This window comes from Carassius carassius, chromosome 49, assembly GCF_963082965.1.
Source record: "Carassius carassius chromosome 49, fCarCar2.1, whole genome shotgun sequence".
NCBI lineage: Eukaryota > Metazoa > Chordata > Actinopteri > Cypriniformes > Cyprinidae > Carassius > Carassius carassius.
This window is the reverse complement of record NC_081803.1, coordinates 17,829,765-17,853,427: the sequence shown is the minus strand read 5'-3', so window position 1 is coordinate 17,853,427 and position 23,663 is coordinate 17,829,765. Positions and strand designations below refer to the sequence as shown.

General features: G+C 39.3%; 1 protein-coding gene and 1 pseudogene across 1 annotated transcript; both read left to right on the top strand.

Moving 5' to 3' along the window:
* Positions 1 to 1,394: 1,394 nt before the first annotated feature.
* Positions 1,395 to 2,405, top strand: LOC132132631 (trace amine-associated receptor 13c-like). Its single transcript, XM_059545073.1, has one exon. It carries the CDS (start codon positions 1,428 to 1,430, stop codon positions 2,403 to 2,405), a length of 978 nt encoding a protein of 325 aa, XP_059401056.1. The 5' UTR covers positions 1,395 to 1,427.
* A 10,712-nt stretch (positions 2,406 to 13,117) lies between these two features.
* On the top strand, positions 13,118 to 14,176 carry LOC132132493 (trace amine-associated receptor 13c-like; annotated as a pseudogene).
* The last annotated feature ends 9,487 nt before the right edge of the window (positions 14,177 to 23,663 follow it).

Sequence of the window (23,663 nt, the reverse complement as noted above, 5' to 3'; positions counted from 1 at the left end):
GTTCTGCTCATCAACATTCCAGGATTTCATGAAGGACAATGGAATTACACACATCCGCACTAGTGTTTATCATGCTCAAGCAAATGGTGCTGTTGAACGTTTTAATAGAGTCCTCAATAATTGATTCTAAACTGTTGCGCAGTTGCACAAGCCTTGGAAACAAGAAGTAACTGCATTCTTAAACGTCTACAGACTGACACCACATGCAACTACTAACAAAACTCGTTTTGAATTGATGAGAGGGAGACAAATGCACATAAAACTGCACATTCTTCCTATTCCACACTCCTAGACCACACTGGATTCTGTCATTAGGCAGTATGTCAACGCCAATCAATACAAAAGCAAGGTTTACACGGATGCCAAACATAGTGCGAAAATTCCTTCCTTTCGGCCAGGAGATAAAGTATGAGTGAGAAAATCATTCCTTGTAAAGAAACCAGACGCAAAATTCTCACAACATCTCACGGTATATAAACAAACAGGAGCGAGTAATTACCTTCTCAGTCATGGGAGATGTTGGAACAAAGTTTGTTTCTCCAAGTGTGCTGGAAAGTAACAGAGGATTCCTTCAAGGACTCTCTAGCAGATACAAATACATGCCCAAGGAGTGTGAGGATGAAGAGGAGTAGTAAACTGATGTTTACTACTGACACTACAGCGAAATATAGAAATAACTGACTTAAAAACCATTTTTTGTTGGTGAAAATACTAGTGGCCTTAGACTTTTGCACAGTACTGTGTGTGTTTGTGTGGGTGTGTGTTTGTATATATTCTCAGATTATGTAATCCGTATGAAACTTGCAAGCAGGCGCATCCACTACTGTGGAGATGTCAAGTCAGTGTCACTAAATTCATCTCTTAAACAGAAAACACTGGTTTATCAATAGATTTTTAAGAAGTTAATGAGGTTTATTATTACTGTTTTTCCCTGACACATTCAACATCATTACTTCTGCCGGTGTTGCATGCTTTATGCGTGCGCTTGACCGCTTAGTAGGCTATGTAAACAATTAAAGGCTCATTAGCATGATTTAAATGGTTTATTAATAAACGTGTGATTAGTTGACTAATATTTAAAATAAACGACTACTAGTCGACCAGAAAAATCTTTAGTCGAGGGCAGCCCTAATAAAAACATGATGAAACTCTGAAAACATGATGAAACTGTGGTGGAACATATTAGACTAATGAGGGCCACCATAGTCTAGATAATTAATGGCAAAATAAAAATTACAAAAATAAAAAATGATTACAAAAAATATAGCAGGAATACTGTATAGGTCATAAATTGTCATATCTAGGTTGAAAGTGTCAGAGGAAAAAAAGTCATTATGCAGCATCAGTGTAGGCGGTAGATGGGTTGGTCAGTCTGATACAGACTGTAAGGAGAGCAGAACAAACTCCTTACAGGAGAAGACTCACTCATGGCCTATGAGACAGAGGATCATGAGATTCAACACTGCTTTCCTTCCATCAATTCATCATGTATGAAGGGAAAACGCTCCAGTCATAAATACAATGTCATTTACATGTTAGTATCAGTGCTTTCAGCATGGACTGTGTTTCTGAACCTGCTGGTGATCATCTCCATCTCTCACTTCAAGAAGCTTCACACTTCAACCAACCTGATAATTCTCTCTCTAGCAGTGGCTGACATGCTTTTTGGACTTGTGATGCCCATAGAGGCCATGAGGCTGATTGAGATGTGTTGGTACTTTGGAGACACTTTCTGTGGACTCTATTCAATATTTATTTGGATGCTTCTCTCACCATCTCTTAGTAATTTAGTATTAATTGCTGTTGATCGTTATGTGGCTGTTTGTAACCCTTTACTGTACCCACAGAAAATAACCATGACTAAAACATTAATAAGCATCTGTCTGAGCTGGGTTTGCTCTTCAACTTATTGCACTGCCTTTGTAATTTCACTCAGAACATACATGTGTAATGGAGAGTGTTCTTTTATGATGGGTTTTGCTTGGAGAGTCACTGATCTGTTTATTTCTTTTATTTTTCCTTGTATCCTGATCATATCTTTATATTTGAGGAATTTCCATGTTGTACATCAGCAAGTGAAAGTTATAAACACTCTGATGAAGGGTGGCAAATGTGTAAATGAGGTTTCAGTGAGAAGGAAATCTGAGAGCAAAGCTGCTCTGACATTAGGAATCATTGTCACAGTTTATCTGCTTTGTTGGATTCCGTACTATATCTGTTCCATTTCAGCAGTTTCCTCCACAACCATAAATGTTTTGACATGGGTCATGTATATTAATTCAGGTCTGAATCCTATGGTATATGCTTTATTTTACCCCTGGTTTAAAAAGACAGTTAAACTCATCTTATCTCTGAAAATATTTCAGCCAGCATCCTCTCTGGTCAATATTTTTACAGAATATTAATTGTAGTTAAACTGATAAAGCCATCTTTCTGAGAACAATTGGTGGTTAATTAATCATAAATAAATAATTTCTAATCAGTGACTTAATAACCACAAACAATCTGGATTTTATGTTTCTAATTGAAACATGACTTGAAGTTAGCTGCAGTGCAACAGTCCTCAATGAAACAAAACCTCCTAATTATAATTTTATGAGTGTCTACAGGACTGTTCGGAGAGGTGGAGGTGGAGGTGTAGCAGCTCTATTTAAAGAGGTCTATCAATGCAAGCAAGTGTCATTTGTTCAGTACTTGTCTTTTGAATATTGGGATTTTGTTGAAAGGTGCTCCACGTGTTCTTTTTATCACTATTTACAGGCCTCCAAAATACTTTCCAGCCTTTGTTGAAGAGTTCACTGAAATGTTCTCAATGATTTCATCAGAGTTTGATCATTAATATCAGGAAGGCGATTAGCACATACTCAAGTTATGCAGAGGCCAGACAGATTCGGCAACAATATCAGAAATAAGATACTATGTTTATTTTTGTTGCAATCGGTAGCTAAATTTTGTAAAATTGTCAACCTTCTATATTAACACACTTCCCACATCTTTTTTTCAAAATTGTGCTAAACTGTTTAGGAGCAGATCTTTTAGAAGTGGTGAATGCCTCACTTATTTCTGGGACCTTTCCAAACTTGCTGAAAACTGCAGTTGTTAAACCCCTTCTGAAAAAGAACAATCTTGATAAACACCATTCTGAGCAATTATAGACCAATATCGAATCTTCCTTTTATCGGCAAAATTATAGAAAATCTTGTTTTTAATCATGTGAACAACTTGATCTCAAATGGATGCCTACAATTTTCAATCTGGTTACCGACTGCATCACAGCACAGAGACAGCGCTCATTAAGAAAATAAATGATATTCGCTTAAATTCTGATTCTGGCAAAATATCAGTGCTGGTATTACTAGATCTCAGTGCTGCGTTTGACACTGTCGATCATAACATGCTACTAGAGAGACTGGAAAACTGGGTCAGGCTTTCTGGGATGGTACTCAAATGGTTTAGGTCATTATTAGAAGGGAGAGGTTATTATGTGAGTATAAGAGAGTATAAGTCTAAGTGGACATCCATGACATGAAGAGTCCCACAAGGCTCAATTCTTGCACTGCTCTTGTTAACCTGTATATGCTCCCACTAAGTTAAATAATGAGAAAGAACCAAACTGCCTATCACAACTATGTTGATGATACCAAGATTTACTTAGCCTTATCGCCAAATGACCACAGCCCCATTGACTCCCTCTGCATTGATGAAATAAACAGTTGGATGTGCCAGAACTTTATGCATTTACACAGCGAAAAAACTGAAGTCATTGCATTTGGAAACAAAGTTTAAGTTCTCAATGTGAATGCAGACCTTGACTCTAGGGGTCTAACAACTAAAAATCAAGTCAGGAATCTTTGATTCTGAAGACAGACTTGGATTTCAGTAGTCATATCAAAGCAGCAGCTAAATCAGCATATTAGCAGGTAAAAAAATATTGTAAAAAATAAATGTTTTGTTTGCAGTCAATACATTGCAGATATGCACACTGAATATAAACCTCAGACCACTCAGATCATTAGGGTCGAGTCAGTTAGAAATACCAAAGGTTCACACAAAACAAGGGGAATCTGCTTTTAGTTATTATGCCATCCGCAGTTGGAATCAGATTCCAGAAGAGATCAGATGTGATAAAACATTACAAACTTTTAAATCGAGACTCAAAACTCATCTGTTTAGCTGTGCATTTATTGAATGAGCACCGATTGCACTGTATTTTATGTAGTAAACTGTATTTAATGCAACCCTGAAATGATTTTGTCTTTAATTCATTTAAAAAAAAATTCAATCTGTTTCAAAGTTTTTAAATTCCTTGTTTTATTTTTGTGATTTTTTTTTTTACTTTCTTTTATGTAAAGCCCTTTGAATTACCATTGTGTACGAAATGTGCTATATAAATAAATTTGCTTTGCCTTGCCTAACTTTTCAAATTTTAATTTTGGTGGATTGATTAATTTGTATATTAAATTCTTTATTCTTAAATCACTGACTCTGCAGTAGAAAGCAGCAGCTGTTACATCAGTATGTTGTGTGTGTTTGCCTGTGTTTGTTTTGCACTCACGAAATGACTGATGCACCTGAGGAGCATCTCTGCGTGTATTACAGGTGTTAACAGCACCCTCAGGTGCACATTATATAAATAACAAGCCATGATGTCCATAACAGGGCTTCAGAGTTTACATCAGAGGATTACTTCAGAGTAATCCATTTTCTTGATAAAACAACAAAAACACTGTTTGTGTGTGGGGGCGTGAAATATAGAGAGACATTTCCAGCCATGAGACCATGAGGCCTAAAGTGGTTATAATGTTTTCATTTGCAAAGCTATTAATTTACATTTGCTTGTCAAATTACTGAATTCATATTAATCATATTAATTAATAAAGGGGTCTTATTATGCTTTTTCACTTTTGGAATTTTAGTCAGTGTGTACTGTGTATGTTTGGGCATACCAAAGATCTTAAAACTTACAAGCGAGGTCGTGGTTAGAACGCTTGGTTGAGTGTAGAGCCCTGCCCGCCCACTCCCGCTGAATGTATGACCAGGCCCCCGCTGAATGTGTGACCAGGCCCACCTGCTCCTGCAAACTATGTGTTCCACTCCTACCCACACTCACAATGTTTGTGTCCACTCCCGCCCGTGGACTTTATCTCAGAGCTTGTGAAAAATTTACACATATTAGGTACTAAAACTAAATATTGGTTCGTTAACATCCAGAATAACAGATTTTAAACATGACTACATTTAAATAATGTGAAGTAACCGATGCTAAACCAAAGCACCACACATGACAAAAACATTGTTTTTTTTTTTTAATTAGCATTATAAAACATTAACCGTTAAAACAAAACAACTCAACTAGCGGCACCTCAGTTTTTAAAAGCAGGCTAGGCTTACTGCATACATGTACCAAATAATTAACTAGGATATTGCAAAGCATAGTGTTAGAGACCTTTTATGTAAATATGAAAAGTAGGACTGCCTCCATAATAGTCGACTAACCTTTAGTCGATGAGAGAGGCTTGGTCGACCTAAATTTTATTTGTCACTTAGTCAAATAAAAAAAAATCTACAGAAAGTGATACAGTCACGTAGTCTGTGACGGAAAAATTGTTAATGGCTGGATTTTGTGGCAATACAGTAAAGTTACATCCAAATGCTGGCCTATCATTCACTGACCTCAAACAGGGCTTATCATCTAGACTATGTTAGTAGTAGCAACTTTCATGGCCACTCAATCTAATGTTAACCTAGAAAAATGTGCACTATTCAAGTGTCTGTGCGGAGTCTGAAATCTGAACAGTACTGCGCTTACAGCATGATATAGGGATGTGCCGTTGCATTCACTTGCTCTTAAAATACTCCATCATATTGGTAATAAAGATAAGAGTAATACATCTTTTGAATCTGTAAAGCCTCTGTGTTTATTTGTGTGCACTCACTCACTATAAAAGCAAAACATTGCGATTTTGTAAAATAATGGATGCAAACAGGATGCACTTTCTGCCAACTCAGCCACTGTGAACTTGAGTGAGAAACTCCATGTATACTTGCAGACATGAAAACAATATATATATATATATATATATATATATATATATATATATATATATATATATATATATATATATATATATATATATACAGTATAGAGAGAGAGAGAGAGGGAGAGAGAGAAAGAGAGAGAGAGAGGGAGAGAGAGAGAAAGAGAGAGAGAGGGAGAGAGAGAGATACGTTGAAATGTCTACTTTCAAATGCAACACAGTCTTGCCTCTCATCATCACATATTGACACTTGGTCATTGCCATTTGGCATTGATATCCAAGGCAGAAGGTACCCCCTTTGCGTTGCTTTTAAACGTAGAGGACCATCCAATACACTTCAGTGTAAATCCCTCACCTTCGAATTCTAACGCAGGACGGCCAACCAATGAGAAATATAGGTGCGCTGGAAAGTTTGGGTTTTCAGGGTCATAATCCAACCCGGTATCATGCCAAAATGTGAAATAAACATGTTGGTCCACTCAAGAATACGTGTTAGTGTCACATTTTGCCTCCTCTAAACATGAAAATGACACATATGTATGAAGCTGGAGTTACTACTGGAGCACCAGTAGGGGCGATAATTTCCCAAATGCCAACAACTGCACACGGACCATAGACAAGCAATATAGTGCATTAAAGATGGATTTAGATGACTTCAAAATGCATACAGGTAAGGTTTCCACTAGAGGCTGACATTTTTTCGGGAATCTCGCATGTCATGGAAATTCATTCGGGATTGAAAACAAAATCTCAGTCTAATGTTGTCCAACAGAAATGTGCGCTATTGAAGCGTGTGTGGAAGCTGAACAGCAGCACGCTCACAGTAGGAGAGATGGAGGCACTGATGCGGACACTTGCTCTTAAAATACTCCCTAATTTTTGTTCATACAGATAAGAATAGTATATCTTTAGAATCTGTAAAGACTCTACATTTATTTGTGTTCGCTCAGAATAACAACGAAATGTTTAGCTACTGTAAAATAATTCAAGCAAATACAGAATGCACTTTCTGCTGTCTCGGTCTGTGAACTTAAGTGAGAAACTTCGAAACTCTGGATGATTTACATGAAATTGAATGTGTGCAATATACACTGTGCATTGTTTAAGATGGCTTTCAGTTCTATAAATTAACAAAAAAATACATTTTGTATTTTTATTCAACTAAAGTTGGCATGCTGTCTTCTGTAGGCTGCTGTATTTATTTCATTTTATTTTATTTTACTGTAGGCCTAACTGACAGATTCCCCAAAACCCAGGGAATGGGAGGTAATGGGAGTTATTCTTCTGGGATTGAGATGGTACGGGATTTTCCCCCCAGTTTTGTATTGTAGTATAATATACCCTGTTGTTGTATAAAACGTCTCGGTCACATATGGTAACCCTCGTTCCCTGAAGGAGGGAACGGAGACGCCACGTCGGTGACCGACGAATATGGGATATCGCTTCGATAAACCAATCTACTTCGAGTGTAAACTAAACGAGCCAATGCACATTGGCATGCAATTATTGCATCCAGCTGCCGCTGATCACTGCATGAGTATAAGAAGGCAGCAGATGCAGTCGGTCACTCTCGATGCCACGTCGCTTGGAGCCGGGACGCTGCGGAAGCCCCATCGTTCCCGAAGGAGGTCTCAGAGGCAAATACACATATAGCATCCGTTTAGGAGTATACAGAGAAATTTGAGGTGATTAAAACCCTCTTGGGAAGGCAGAAACTGCCGGGGAAACACGGGCTCTAAGGCTATACCGTGGACTAAACACATATGAGTACCGCTTAGGTCTCAATATGGAACCAACCCTTCCATGGTTCTCCCGGATTCATCATGAAGGTCTGGCGCCGGATGTTCCGCCGCGTCCAGCTGCTTAGGGTGATGGAGGATCTCAACAGGGTCTACAGTACAGACAGCCGGCCCGAACTCTAGGCACGAATCGTCGACCGAAAATGCATGCAGGTCCCCTACCCTCTTGATGGAGGCCAGTGCAAGCAGGAGCAGAGTTTTCAATGAAAGAAACTTTAGCTCAACTGAATGCAAAGGCTCAAATGGGCCCTGCTGTAGTGATTTAAGCACTAGAGACAGGTCCCAAGAGGGTATACAGGGGGGCCTGGAAGGATTTAACCTCCTGGCCCCTCTAAGGAACCTGACGATGAGGTCATGCTTACCCAGAGACTTCCCATTCACGGGGTCATGGTATGCAGCAATAGCGGCAACCTGGACTTTGAGGGTGGAGGGAGACAGCCTTCACTCCAACCCTTGCTGCAGAAAGGATAGCACGACCACAATCGGGCATCTTCGGGGGTCTTCTCGGCGACAAGAACACCACTCAACGAACAGGTTCCACTTCAAGGCATAAGCGTGTCTCGTAGACGGTGCTCTCGCCGAAGTGATGGTGTTCACTACCTCTTGGGGTAGGTCACCTAGAACCTCCGCGTCCCGTCCAGGGACCAGACATGGAGTTTCCAAAGGTCTGGACGCGGGTGCCAAATGGTGCCCCATCTCTGAGTCAGTAGATCCTTCGTCAGAGGAATTGGCCAAGGAGGGGCTGTCGCAAGGAGCACTAGTTTGGGGAACCAGGTCCACGTGGGCCAATACGGCGCTACTAGCAAGACTTGCTCCTCGTCCTCCCGGACTTTGCACAGTGTCTGTGCGAGAAGGCTCACTGGGGGAAACGCATACTTGTGTAGGTCCCGCGGCCAGCTGTGTGCCAGTGCGCCCGTGCCGAGAGTTCCCTTGGTCAGGGAATAGAACAACTGGCAGTGAGAGGTCTCTGGAGAAGCAAACAGGTCTACCTGAGCGGCTCCGAACCGTCTCCAAATCAGCTGGACCGTCAGGGGATGCAGTCGCCATTCTTCCGGGAGCATTGCTCGAGACAGCTCGTCGGCTGTATGATTGAGCAGGCTTGGAATGTTAACTGCACGAAGTGATCTCAGAACCTTCTGACTCCAAAGGAGGAGCGAGTTGCGACATGTGACGGGAGGGCAGACCACCTTGTCGGATGATGTACGCAACGGTCGCAGTGTTGTCCATTCGGACCAGCACATGCTTGCCTCATAAGAGACCTTTGAGATGGTTCAAGGCAAGGTGTACTGCTAGCAACTCTAGGCAATTGATGTGCCACTGCAGCTGCGGGCCCGTCCAAACCCCTAAAACTGCATGCCCGTTGTACGTGGCCCCCCAGTCGGTGGTGGAGGCATCCGTGTAAACCACAGCATGCCTGGAGATCTGCTCTAGGGGCACCCCTGCACGGAGAAATGCAAGATCTGACCATTGAGTGAGGGTTTGGCGACAGGCCGGTGTAACTTGGACCCGGTGCGTGCCGCGCTTCCACGCCCACCTCGGGACTCAGCCATAAAGCCAGTGCTAGAGCGGTCTCATATGTAATAGGCTGAGCGGTGTAAGTGCCGCTGCGGCCACCATATGCCCCAGGACCCTCTGAAAGAGTTTCAGTGGGACCGCTGTCCTGCTCTTGAACGTATTCAAGCAGGCTAGCACCAACCGCGCACGTTCCTCTGTGAGGCGTGCTGTCTGTTCAACCGAATCCAACTCCATATCGAGAAAAGAGATCCTCTGCCACAGGAGTTTGCTCTCTTCCGAGCTGACCTGAAGGCCCAACAGGCTCAGGTGCTGGAGCACCACATCCCTGTGCTCGCACAACTGATTTTGAGACAGTGCAAGTATCAGCCAATCGTCTAAGTAGTCGAGAATGCGAACACCCTGCTCTCTGAGAGGAGCGAGAGCTGCCTCAGTGACTTTCATAAAGACACGGGGAGACCGGGACAGCCCGCAGGGCAGGACCTTGTACTGATATGCCGGTCCTTCGAACGCAAACCGCAAAAAAGGTCTGTGTCGCGGAAGGATGGACACATGAAAGTACACGTCCTTCAGGTCGATCGCTGCAAACCAATCTTGGGGACGGACGCACCCGAAAATGCGTTTCTGTTTCAACATTTTGAACGGTAGCCGATGGAGGGCCCGATTCAAAACTCGCAGATTCAAGATCGGTCATGACCCACTGCCTTTCTTGGGTACAATGAAGTACGGCTGTAAAACCCCGTCCTCATATCGGCTGGAGGGACCGGCTCTATCACGTCCTTCGCCAGTAGGACTGTGATCTCTTCACGCAAGACAGGGGCATCGGACGCTTTCACTGTAGTGAAGCGGACACCGCAGAGCTTGGGGGGATGCCGGGCGATCTGAATCGCATAGCCGAGGCTGATGGTTCGCAGAAGCCAGCGAGACGGGCTGGGTAGCGCTGACCAGGCGCTTAAAAACACAACAAGCGGGACCAGCGGAACCACAGCCGTACCCGCAGTGGGGCAGCGAGGTGGAACACAGGAATCCAACTCGGGCGGCTTTTGAGCAGGCCGGATTGTGGTGCGAGTGTTGGGTGCAGGGCTCACCTGGTTCCACGGGTTGGCAGAGGGTATGTGAGTAGGGCCTTTGTTGACGCTCTCGAACCGCCCGCTGCTGCCATCTGGCGATGGAGGAGGATGAGTGAGGTCCGGAGCTTGGCCGTCCGCAACTCTCCGTGCCCTCCTGGGACCCAGAGAGAGAGAAAACTGCTCTCCTGTCGAGATTTCCAGATTCTCCGCCTAGCCCTCCTCCAGGGGAGGGAGAGGTGCCTTCACCATCCCCCAGAAAACAACTACCTCTCTCTGGGTCACCCGTCCCGGGGCCTCTTGCTCTTCTGCTCACCGCCAAGTTTTGTTGACGTGGCGTCGAGAGTGACCGACTGAAAGGGAAGTTAGTACAGTACTGGGGTAAAGTAATATATATTTTTATATTACTATAATGGTTATATCATCACAGAAACTATAGAATTACCACAACAAATTAATTCAAGTACTTTACTATAGCATTGTTCAAAAACACGATAATTTTTTCTATAAATTACTATAGTATTTTTTCATGTGCATCACCACAAATTAAACCAAAAAAAAAATGGTTGTTATAGTTTAATTATGGTAACCAGAAATTAACAATGGTTTAACCAATAAAATAAAAAATACACCTTGATACACTATTACTGAAATAATACCATGGTTAATTTTTGTAAGGGATTGACTACACATGAAATGGTCGAGTGACAGTTACTATGGTAAAAATATGGTAAATGTGTGTACTTTTTAATTGATTTCCACGAAAGGCAAATATCAAATTAATAATTTAATGTGGGAAGATCAACTATTTTATGAGATGTGTGGAAACCTTACCTGTAATTTGTACAAATTCATGTGACCTCACTTGTATGATTTTGTAGACCCCAGTGACGGGTATGTTTAGGGGCGGGGTTAGGTGTAAGCAATTCATACAAATTCATAAAAATTGTGCAATTCGTAAAATAATAGTGGTGGGCCGTTATCGGTGCTCATGCTCAGGACAGTTGACGGGCCACTGCTGCGCATCGTCACAAAAGCTTATCTTTTTCACATGTTTTTAAGTCTTACCGCTTGTCGATTTAAACATTAAAGCATCCAAACACAAGACGCGGAAAAGCTGAACAGAGTAGCTGGTTACTCGCACGCTGTGTTCGGTGCGCACGAGAGAGATCGAGAGCCGCGTATCACGAACAGCGACACTTGACCGAGCTTGGATGCGTATATATATAGCAAAACTGTAATAATGTGAGAAATGTTGAAGGTGTCTGAATAAATGTAGGTTTGATTGTATATTTCATTTTTACATTGAAGACTATCCAGTGCTATTTTACATTTAATTATTTGGTTTCTGTACCTTGACACCTACAAACTTGAAAAAAAAAAACTTAAACATTGTGTAAATAGCACAAATAAATAAAAATAAACGAACATACAAATTAAACAATTTCAAACTGGGCCCACTGGTACAACCTTCACCGGGTCCCCGCTGACCCCAGCTACGGCCCTGCTCACGCATGTTTCACACATACTCCGTCTGCAGTGCGTATGCAGTCCGTGTGCGTTACGTATGTGGTGCAGCATGGACTCAATGTGCTTTCACACAGGACGCATTTGCAGTTCGCTACTCGGTACGTAAATGATCGCTGCACTGCTGCAGACGCAACGCTCCTGGAACGCAACTAGAATCCGTTAACATGGGTGCGTAAAAAAATATGCAACGCATACGCACTGCAGACGGAGTATGGGTGAAACAGGCGTAAGGTTGTTTGCACCTTGTGCAATGTGGAATTAGTTTACAGCTTTTTCAAGCACTTTGTGATGCATTTTGGAAACAGGAGATGAGCCCCTTTTCTAATGCACCACCCTTCTCAAACACTTACTGTTTGTCAATTTTATTTGGGTAAAACACATATTCTGAATGCCTTCGGCAGAATTCGAATGAGCCATTTTAATCTAGATTTAAAGGTGAGGGATTTACACTGAAGTGTATCGGATGGCCCTCTATGTTTAAAAGCGACGGAAAGGGGGTAACTTCTGCCTCGAATGTCGACGCCAGAGGGCAATGACCAAGCATCAATACGTGACGATGAAGGGTGAGACCATGTTGTCAAATTAAACAATTCAAATCTGAAAAAATCTATCTATTTACATATCTATCTATCTATATATCCATACATATATATATTCTCAGATTACGTCATCTGTATGTCATTTGCATGCAGGTGCATTTACTGATGTGGAGATGACAAGTCAGTGTCACCGAATTCATCTCTTAAACTGAAAACACTAGTTTATCGCTTTATCAAGTTCAAGTTCAAGTCTGCTTTATTGTAAATTTTTCCACATGTACAGTACATACAAACAGAGAATCGAAATTGCGTTACTCTCAGACCCCCGTTGCACACAGATAACATTAACATTAAAGCCTAAAAATCTAGATCAAAATATAAAATGTAGATACAACTATACAATAAGGGAATGTTAAAAAAAGACACAATAAAATTTAAAATAAAGTTATTTAAAAATAAAGTTTATGCGTGCGTTTGAGTGCTTATTAGGCTATGTAGGCAATAAAAGCCTCATTAGCATGATGTCCTAAGTGATCACATCAAGTTTGAAAGTGTTGGAGGAAAAAAAAAATCATTATGCAGCATCAGAGTGGGCGGTAGATCGGTTGGTCAGTCTGATCCAGACACTATAAATGAAAGGACACTAAGGAGAGCAGAACAAACTCCTAACAGGAAAAGACTCACTCATGGCCCATGCCACAGAGGATCATGAGACTCAATACTGCTTTCCTTCCATCAACTCATCCTGTATCAAGGGAAAACGCTCCAGTCATGAATACAACATAATTTATGTGTTTGTGTCATTGCTGTCAGCATGGACTTTGTTTCTGAACCTGCTAGTGATCATCTCCATCTCTCACTTCAAGAAACTTCACACTCCAACCAACCTGCTCATTATCTCTCTGGCTATGACTGACATGCTTATTGGACTTGTGATGCCCATAGAGGCCATGAGGCTGATTGAGATGTGTTGGTACTTTGGAGACACTTTTTGTGGACTCTATTCAATATTTATTTGGATGCTTCTCACAGCATCTCTAAGTAATTTAGTTTTAATTGCTGTTGATCGTTATGTGGCTGTTTGTCACCCTTTACAGTACCTACAGAAAATAACCATGACTAAAACATTAATAAGCATCTGTTTGAGCTGGGTTTGCTCCTCAACTTATAACATTGCCTTTATTATTGATAACAGTTATTTTGAAATTTCACGCAAAACAAACATGTGTTATGGAGAGTGTTCTGTTTTGGTGGGTTTTACTTGGAGAGTCACTGATCTGTTCTTGTCTTTTATTTTTCCTTGTATCCTAATCATATCATTATATTTGAGGATTTTCTATGTTGTACATCAGCAAGTGAAAGTTATAAACACCCTGATGAAGGGTGGCAAATGTGTAAATGAAGGTTCAGTGAGAAGGAAATCTGAGAGCAAAGCTGCTCTGACATTAGGAATCATTGTCACAGTTTATCTGCTTTGTTGGATTCCGTACTATATCTGTTCCATATCAGCAGTTTCTTCCACAACCATAAACGTTTTGACATGGGTCGTGTATATGAACTCAGGTCTGAACCCTATGGTCTATGCTTTATTTTACCCCTGGTTTAAAAAGACAGTTAAACTCATCTTAACTCTTAAAATATTTCTGCCAGCATCTTCTCTGGTTAATATTTTTTCAGAACATCAATTGTAATGAAACTGATAAAGCCATCATTCTGAGAGCAATAAAAAAAAAACTGCAATTGTCATAAAGTCATAAAGGTAAATAATAGTCATAATTTACATGAATTACATGCATTTTAATATTAAAGTTTGTTTCATTGAGTATGATTCCTTTTGTGTGAAAATTTAACTGACAAAATGTTCATCTTTGTTGCATTAGCTTATTTGGAAACTTGAGAACGAATCACAAATCTTATCAGTCATGTTGTATCTGTGCTGATATATATCAAAAACACAATGACAAAAAGAGGACAGTCATATAGAACTATGTGTAAGTGTCAAGTATATTATGGTGGTTCATCAAAAAGTGAATAATTAAAATGGCTTATAGCCAATACTTAATTTGTAAATTGCGAGGTCCCGGAACAAAGCGGGATAACGGATCCGGCATGTGATTACAGGAGGGAGAGGTAACGGAACATTCGCGCAATCACATTGCTGGACCAGTTTAAGTGATTTTAAGAGCGTGCACCAGTTGCATTTAGGGTCTGTAAGGTCACGAAAATGCCATGCGATTTTAAAACAACAATTTCCAGGCCTAAAAACGTTTTGAAAAAGTTGTGGAATTTTATTTTTCAAATCTCTGTGTAATAGTTATATTTAATCAGGTCCTACATTTCTGTAGTTTTAATAATTCTCGCAGCTTTCAAGTTTATAATGAGGTCAATCCCTGCATTCATTCAACATAGCTTCAGACAGCAAGCCAACATTGAATAAACATTGTTTTTCCATCTGAATCATCATTATGGTTGATATTGAAATTTCAATGCAAAATAAATGTTGAATCACCATTACAATATCGATGAAAACCTGATGTTATTAATGTTGATGGCAACAATATTGGAACAACATTTATCTATAGTTATCTTTATGATTGATTAAGCATTGATATTTGGTTTCCGGGTGATCCCTGAATGTTTTGAAAAGTCATTGATTTATAGTGGACAGAGAAACGACGCGGTTGTTGAAAAGTCATCGAAATATAGTTGACCGTGAAATATGATTGAAAATGCATCGAAATATAGTTGACCGGGAAATATGATTGAAAATGCATCGAAATATAGTTGACCGGGAAATATGATAGAAAATGCATCGAAATATAGTTGACCGGGAAATATGATTGAAAATCCATCGATTTTTGGTTGACCGGGAGATCAACGGGTAGTATACCCAACGTACTGCACCGGACACAGCTCATTTCTGGACCCTTGGCACAAGCGTACAGGTAAGCTTGCTTAATGTTCGATATTAATAAATTGTACCAAATCAAATACTAGGCTGATTTTTTACTTGATGGTTAGTGTAGTAACCGACGCAGTGCTGCAGTCACTGAAATTTATTTTTGGCATAGCCCACATACCGGTACTTCATAATAGAAACATATTGCGGCACGAATGTACCAATACAAATAAATATAACATCTCCAATTATTTAGCTGAGCATCAATTGCACGTTAGTACAATAAGTTTAATTTAATAAGAGGCGATCTAGAGTTGAAATGTTTTATTTTTTATTATTTTTATCAAGTGATCAACGTGTTTGTTGTCGCTGCGATCAGTGGCCCGGATGCTGTGTACAGTCTGCACTGTATAAGGTCTGCACTCGGACACGCGCTTCAATCCGTTGTGGAGACGGTCTATTCGTTCCGGTGAAATTACTAAACATAAATATACACAAACGTATCCCTGTCTGATATACAACAACTGCTAAACATAATAAGTTTTGATAAATAAAAAAAAAAAAACATACGAGTGTGGGTTAAAACCCAAACCCGGACCTCTGACATGCTAGGCAAAAGTTCTACCACTGAAACATTTGAGCTGACAAACAGATATATTGTAGCTTGATATTCACTATAGGAAGAAAGTGCAGCATAAAAAATAGCATATTTTAGCATTAAAATCCCTTTAACATTTATGGTGATCTGAGGAGGCGGTGGAGTCCAGTTAACGAGGCGTAATTCATTAGCTTTAATGAGAATTGTATATTTTATAGGCCTAAATTAAAGTTTATTTCGTTTTTTATATTTTACATGTATTTCTTGAATGCTACTATTACATTAACTGTAGCTGAAAAAAATAAACCACTGTATATTTAATTTGTATATTATGTTGTTTATATGAAACTTTCTTTGTTTTTATATTTTTAATAACAGATTGGTTACCTGAGTACATATGTATAAAGTACAGTTACACTGTATGATTGTGAATTTTAATTGCTGTTTTAACAGAGATTTTTTACTTTTCTGTTCTTTTACAGAACACTATTGCACACAAAGTAAGCAAAACAACATTTTTTTTATTTCATTTTATTTTATTTCTGCAAACAACTTGCACCACTTGCAATAGCTGTCCAAGGAGGTGAAGGACCTGCGGGAGGAGTTTAGGCAATTCCGCCAGTCCTGCAGGTGTGGACAATTGGAGTCTGTGGTACAGCCACTGTCGGAGCCCTTGGAGCTGCCCTTCCACACCATGGAGGCCCTGGACCATGCAGAAGAGACACTGTTAAATGGCACAAACCGACAGGCAATGGTAGTTTTAGTTACATCATTATTCTGTCAGAGAACTTCACTGATATGCATATGCACCTTTATGACAGTAGACTAATGGGTTAATTTCACATTTCTCATTTCAATATCTCCTTAAAACTGCTGTTTTTTCAGTATGCCTTTATCAATCCAAGTTACATTCAGACTGAAAAAAATTATAATTCTGCACAGACCAAATTGGCTGAAAATTATGTTTGATCTTGAAGCACTGTATAGAGGGGTGTTTCACCAAAGCGGAATCAAGAAATCCAATGCTTTAACCATCCAGCTCCAGTCTGTAGATGACGGGAGAGTACGCTGTGGCAGGGGAGGGACGGACATTAAGGGACAAATACATTGCGTTTACTGCTAAAATATACGAGATTGGTGAGGAAGAAGAAGAATGTCAGTAAACAGACAGTTTTTGGTCCCATTGACTTCCATAGTAGGAAAAAATGTATACTTTGGAAGTCAATGGGACCAGAAACTGTCTGGTTACTGACATTCTTCTAAAGAAGGATTTAGAGATCCGCTGAATGGATTCGAAAACGATAAAACTCAACTGTTTAACTTTGGGGGAGTTGTAAAATGAGCATAAAAAAGTGGAGTATCCCTTTAACGCTGCAAATGTGTAATACTTTGCCAGACTGCTCATCTCGCCACCATTGGAGGGACTACCCTAGAGGTGAGGATCCGCCGTATGATGGCACACCAGTTGTCGAATGAACTGGCTTCAAGACTGAACTGGGCTGGAAAAAAGAACAAGGAGCCTACCAAACAAAAACGTCCCTTTAAAGAGTTGGCACTCTGCCGATCTTTGTTTGGTAAGTCCTGCTCCATTTTCAATCACCACTATATTATCAATCCTAGGCTGCAAGCCAAAGGGCCTTAATGCACACCCCAACTCACCCCATGCAGCACCAGGAATCTTAGCACGAAGTTAACACAATAATCCAAAAATAAACCTCAGCATTCAGTGACTTGTAACAGTGATCTATAATTGTTAAAGGATTAGTTCACCTCAAAATGAGAAACAGTTGAAATGTTGCCGTAAAGATAAGAGCAACACACCGCTAATCCAAATGTAGACTTGTCTATTGGCGGCCCTCCCTCTGGCTCTGACCTAACAGCAGTAGCACAGCGTCTATGGCGTTATTTTCCTTTCAAATGTAGAGAGCGCATTATTGTAGCGCGAAAGTACATTAATATAATGCACGAGCGCGAATCTCTCTGCTCACGCGTGGAATTTAAAGTGCCAAGCGCGAACATCTCTGCTTGCGCGCTGGAACTGGGGGGCGCTCTCAGATACACGCTGCTCTTGTAAGAATTGTCTCTGGGCTCGCTCAGAGTATATGCCTGCACTTAAAACGTGTTCAGTGCAATGTACTTTCGCGCTACAATAATGCGCTCTTGACATTTGACAGGAAAAGAAAGCGATACGCGTCAGGCACGCGACGCAGCTGAAACGCCACGCCTGCACGTGTTAATCATGTTAATATTTTCATCCCAAAGGTATAAATAATACCATACCCAATACCACCCTGCGATAGGTCAGCATTATGGTCAGGTAGGCAACGTGCATTTTCTGACAGGAATTGGAGCATGTGTTGCCTACCTTACCATATTGGTTTTTATTATTATTATTTAGAAAATTTGGGAACTAGACCACAGCAAACTATCTTACAGTCCAAGTGACGTTAGCAATATAATGTCTAATGTGTAACGTTATATATAACAGTAACGTTAACTTACCTTTGGTTGGTAGCCAGAGAGGTGTGTCAATCGTGAAGCAGCCCTAATGTCAGCTGTCGACCTGCAGGGTTGCCAGATGTCAGCAAGGTTTTCCAGCCCAAAACCTCGTCCAAAACTGAATGCAACGGTTTTTGTCCAAGATTATTTCGTCAAAACATCTTTTGTCTATGGTAACTCTAATCTACATTAACTATTTAATTAGTATCCAGTTATTTTGATTACATTTGTGGAGTTAACAACTACTTCTGAACTAATAAAATAATAAACATAAAATTTTTAGAGTCACTTTGGCCTCATACATTTTCCTTATGAAAGAAGTCACTGCAAGCTAATCCTTTTTGCCTCCCTTTAATTCGAATACATCCATGAACAGGCAGTTTTGAAAAGTGCTTTGACTATAGGGGAGATATGATCTAGCCTACAACAAGAGGACTTATTGCCTTATCCGATCATTGAAAAATCATAGGCCTAGGCTACTGAATTTGTTCCAAGTCTTCAAATATATGTTCTGTTTAACTTAAATGCTATTTTGCATTGTGATTTTATCTTCTGTTTTAGATGCTCTTACTCAGCAGATGGGGACAGCTACCATCACCCAATTTTCTTTTGCACAAGCTGTGCAAAAGTGGCTGCGCTATGCGCCAGACCGGGCAGGAGGGACTGGACAACAACTTATGCAGGCATCAGATGACAATGAAGTGTAAATAAAGAGCAGAGAGGCTAATAAACATGAATTTGATTTTAAATAGTGTGGTGTGTTCTGTGTTTTATACAAGATTTCAAATGTTCCATTACTTTTTAACATCCTGGCTGTAGATAAAGCAGGCTATTTAATTTATGGCATTACATTTAAAATTAACATTTAAAAACAATTGAAATTCCATTGAAATCACGTTGATCCTTAGTTCAGTTGAAATTTCAACATTGTTTCAATATTCCTGATAATTGAAATACCATTGAAATTCCGTTGATCTATGGACAGAATTTCAACATTGTTTCAATATTAAATCAGGGTGCAAAATGATGTTGAATCAACATCAGAGTTAGATGTTGATTCAATGACTTAATGTTGACAACGAAATGTTGATTCAGCATAGTTTCAATGACTGTTTGCTATCAATTGAATGGTTTCATGTGTGTGATAAAATCGTAAGTAATATATTTAGATCAAGTGAACAAATTACGATGAATTGGGATAATTTTCTGAAAATAATGATCTATGCATGATTCTTGAAGCTATGAATGAAAACGAAACGTGAAGTATCGAGCTGTTTTTCTTTGCAGCTTCAGTGCGCCAGTCTGCTTTCATGTGTCACAGCTCTATGAACGAAATCTTTCGATCTGATCAAAGGATCTATGCATGTTTGGTGAAGTTGAGAGGTAAGGCGGCACGGGACTGAAACCTCTGATTTTTTTTTTTTTTGCTAAGATACATTACCTAATTTTTTTTCTATGTGTTATAGCTTTATGAAATATATATTTAGATCTAAATGATGTTTTATGGTGAGTTTCGACAGTTTTTAATCTGCAAATAGTGACGTATCTTTTTTATGATATAGCCTATGCTTTTTCCATGAAGTTATGAGTGAAAAGCCTACATGACAGCTACCATAGATTTTTGGCTAAACTACATGCTCTCTGTGCAGTTTTATGTGTGTTATAAATCTTTAGATATAAATGACAGATTTGACAGATAGTTTTGGGCTCTTTTAATCAGGAGAATCTACTATAAAATTCTGGTGCATAATTTTACACTGAAATCTTGTTTTATGAAGTTACAAGTAAAACAGTGACATCAATAGGCCTATTATTATTATTATATCGGTCTGGGGTTGACTTCTTGTATAAAACTGGCTCCAGTTTATTCAAAGCCTCAAACAATTTCTCAATGGTGCGACTAAAAAACTCTGAGGTCGCACCGGTGCAACGAGCCATTCAAGGGGAAAAAAAGTCTCTGTGACTCTGAAGGTCTCCCTGTGGTTCAACAACAGACACTAGAATCCTGCATTTTAGAAGAAGGTATTTTAATTATTTACTAATAAACTAGTGTTTTCTGAATCTGTTGCAATCCCGACTTTTCATCCCCTCATTAGAAGCGCTTTTAGAGATAAGTACATCTTTATGGGTTATGATTATAATGAAAGAGTTTTTGTTTTTGATTTGTTTTATTTTGTTAAGTAGTTATTTAAAGCTTGTATATATATATATATATATATATATATATATGTGTTCACTGAGTTTCGGTTAATTTTTGTACTCCTATTAAAGACAACACGGCAGAACGAGCAACTGTTTTGTTGATATTGTGTGTGCAGTTACGAATAATGTATTACTCTTACCTTTATGAGCAAAAATGAGGCATATCCATGGAAAAAAATGCAAGTGATCATGCTGCCGTCTCCCTGTCCTGAAGCATCTCCTCACAAACTATTGGATATAGCTTACATTTATCTGGGTCTAACGTTTAAACATTGTCATTTGCTTCAACTGTTTTATATCTATAGATTTTATTTTAGGTAAGTCGTGATGATTTGAGAAGGCTAAATTGATCAAACATAGGCTAACTGTCTGCCGCTTGCAGCTTGGTCGTTACTTAAAAAAGCTTAAAACTTATATTTAACAAACAAAAAAATGCTCCAAACGCTTTTCTAACTTAACTTAATAAAATATATTATATTAACAAAATATAATCACTTTGCTATTACATACAAAACTGAACTATTTTAATAGCTGATCCAATAAGTACAAGCTGTTTAGGGACTGTTCACTGGTTCAAATCAGACAGGTTTGTCCCATTTTTTCAGACACAGTTAAGATCTGATAAGAATCAGTGTAGAGGGCCAAGTCTGGAAGATGTTGATGCTAGAGAGAGTGTGGCCAGCTGGATAAGCCAAGGCCAAAGATCAAGAAGACCAAACTACAGGAGTTGGCCATCCGAGGGGCATGTGACTGCAGTGGAGGATAGTTCATAAGACATTGAGCCATGATATGTTCAGTTTGAAGCCCTTAAAACCCTTAATTTAGATTTTCTTTTTATTTCATATATCTTGAGATGTTTTAAGTTTAAATTCCACCTCAGTGAAACACTTTAAGCACCAAAACGTTTTCAGTAAGTTACCTTTCTTGTAGAATTGTGCTTCAAATAAAGAACATTATGTTGACCAGATTGTTAGTTAATCATGTAGGCTACAAGTCAATATTGTTTATGTGGACAGCGATTTAAAAAAAGTGGACTTGTAAGAAAAAAGTTAGGTGCACTAGTGTAACAAGTGCAAAAAATTAGCCTAGAGCCCTGTTGTGTTATTCTACTTCACGAGACCTTTCAGATGACATATGGCATCTATTTTTTCTAGATTTTAATTCAGCAGTTTGAAAAATATGATTAGTAATATTGATGCGATGGGGGGTTGGGGGGGGGGGGGGGTTCACTGTGGTATGGTGGTAGCAGAAGAATACTTCTGTTGTCCTGACCCTAGTACAAGCTCTCATTTTAATCCTGAAAGTCTTAAATGCTTATGTCTTATAACATCACCTGTGTACCTAATTACTGATTGTCTGATGAGTGCATAATCACAAAACAAAAAGTGCAGAATTGCTGAACAAAAAGAGGTTTCACTAAGTGCCACCTGCTGGCGATAGCTGTAAATGTAAGCACAATAAAAGCTGTTGATTACTGAGATGATTGTTTTCTAAAGACACATTGATTTCAATGGTTTGTATCTTAAACCTGAATTGATTGCTTACCTCCATTGTAACTATTTCCCCCACACAAATGTTAATGCTTGATGATAACTTAAGTCTTATACTATCACCAAAACATTTGAAACAGATACACTTTAATTAACCTTATTTATGTCCTGAGATATTGAATATCAAATAAGACGGATATAAATAATTTCTCTTGAACACTAAATTTTTTCTTACATTTTTATCAGTTATTTCTCAGCAGGAGAATGTCCAAATATATATAGTTTTTTTACTGAAAGTCAGAGTTGAGCAGTAAGTAGTTACTAGTAATTTAGTTATTTTAATTATATTACTTTTGCATTAACTAGTAGTGTAACTAATTACTAATTATATTTCAGTAATAATTTTACAGTTACCATCCATAAAACAGATTTGTTGTTTTACTTCTAACCCTTTAAGAGTGACCACTATTAAAGCTAAAATATCCACTAATGTGTTTATTTACAAAAAGTGGTAAAAAATAAATTTTTCATAAAACTGAAACTTAAATATATTATTTCTATAGGCTATATAAATAAAGAAAAGAAAAAAAGACAAAATAATAAGGCAGAATAAGCTGATCTATAGCATGTTAAATGGTGGTTGCCTGTCTATGAATGGTACACCCCTCTAAGCTCACAGAAGTGGTTTGACCCAAGTCCTCAGCAGCCAATGACATTGACCCGTTCAAACTGATTTTTAACGCTTACTTCACGTGTATTTCACGTGTATTTAACGTGTATTTAACACGTGAAATACGCGCTGATTTTTAATGTGTAAACGACGTGTGAAATACACGTATTTAACGTGTTGTTGACGCGTTAAAATTCACGTGAATTTGACCCTCTTGGCCTTCCATATCTCTCGGAGCGCGCTTCACATCAGCGCATCTTGTCTGCACTTCAGCGACCTGCTGCAAGCTGCGATATAAGACTCACTCGCATTTCGATGGGGACAGCTAACAAGAACTGTCACTTGACTTGACTAATCGGGTAAACTGTTGCATTGTCACGAAAATGTATAATTTGCACACCCTATTTTAAGCCATTTGGTACTCGGGCGCTCCACATGCTGTATTAGGCTATGTGCCCTCAGTCACATCCATATGTTCACACATACGAGGAATTTGTTTTTGTGACAGAAGCTCCGCAGTGCAACATAATGACAGTGACAGAACAAAAACACAAACACAAGATGGAATAATAAAAAAAAAAAATACAAATAGGTAGGTAGCCTAAGGATAAAAAAAAAACACAAATTGACAATGTATGGCAGGTATATTACAATGAGCATTATGTATGTACAGGTATATTATGTGCAAAAAAAAATTAAGTGAACCGATGATTCGCTCAGCAGTCCGGACTACCCTCTGTAGTCTTCTGAGGTCAGAATTAGAAGCTGAGCTGAACCAGACAGTTACTGAAGTGCAGAGGATGGATTTGATGATGATGGA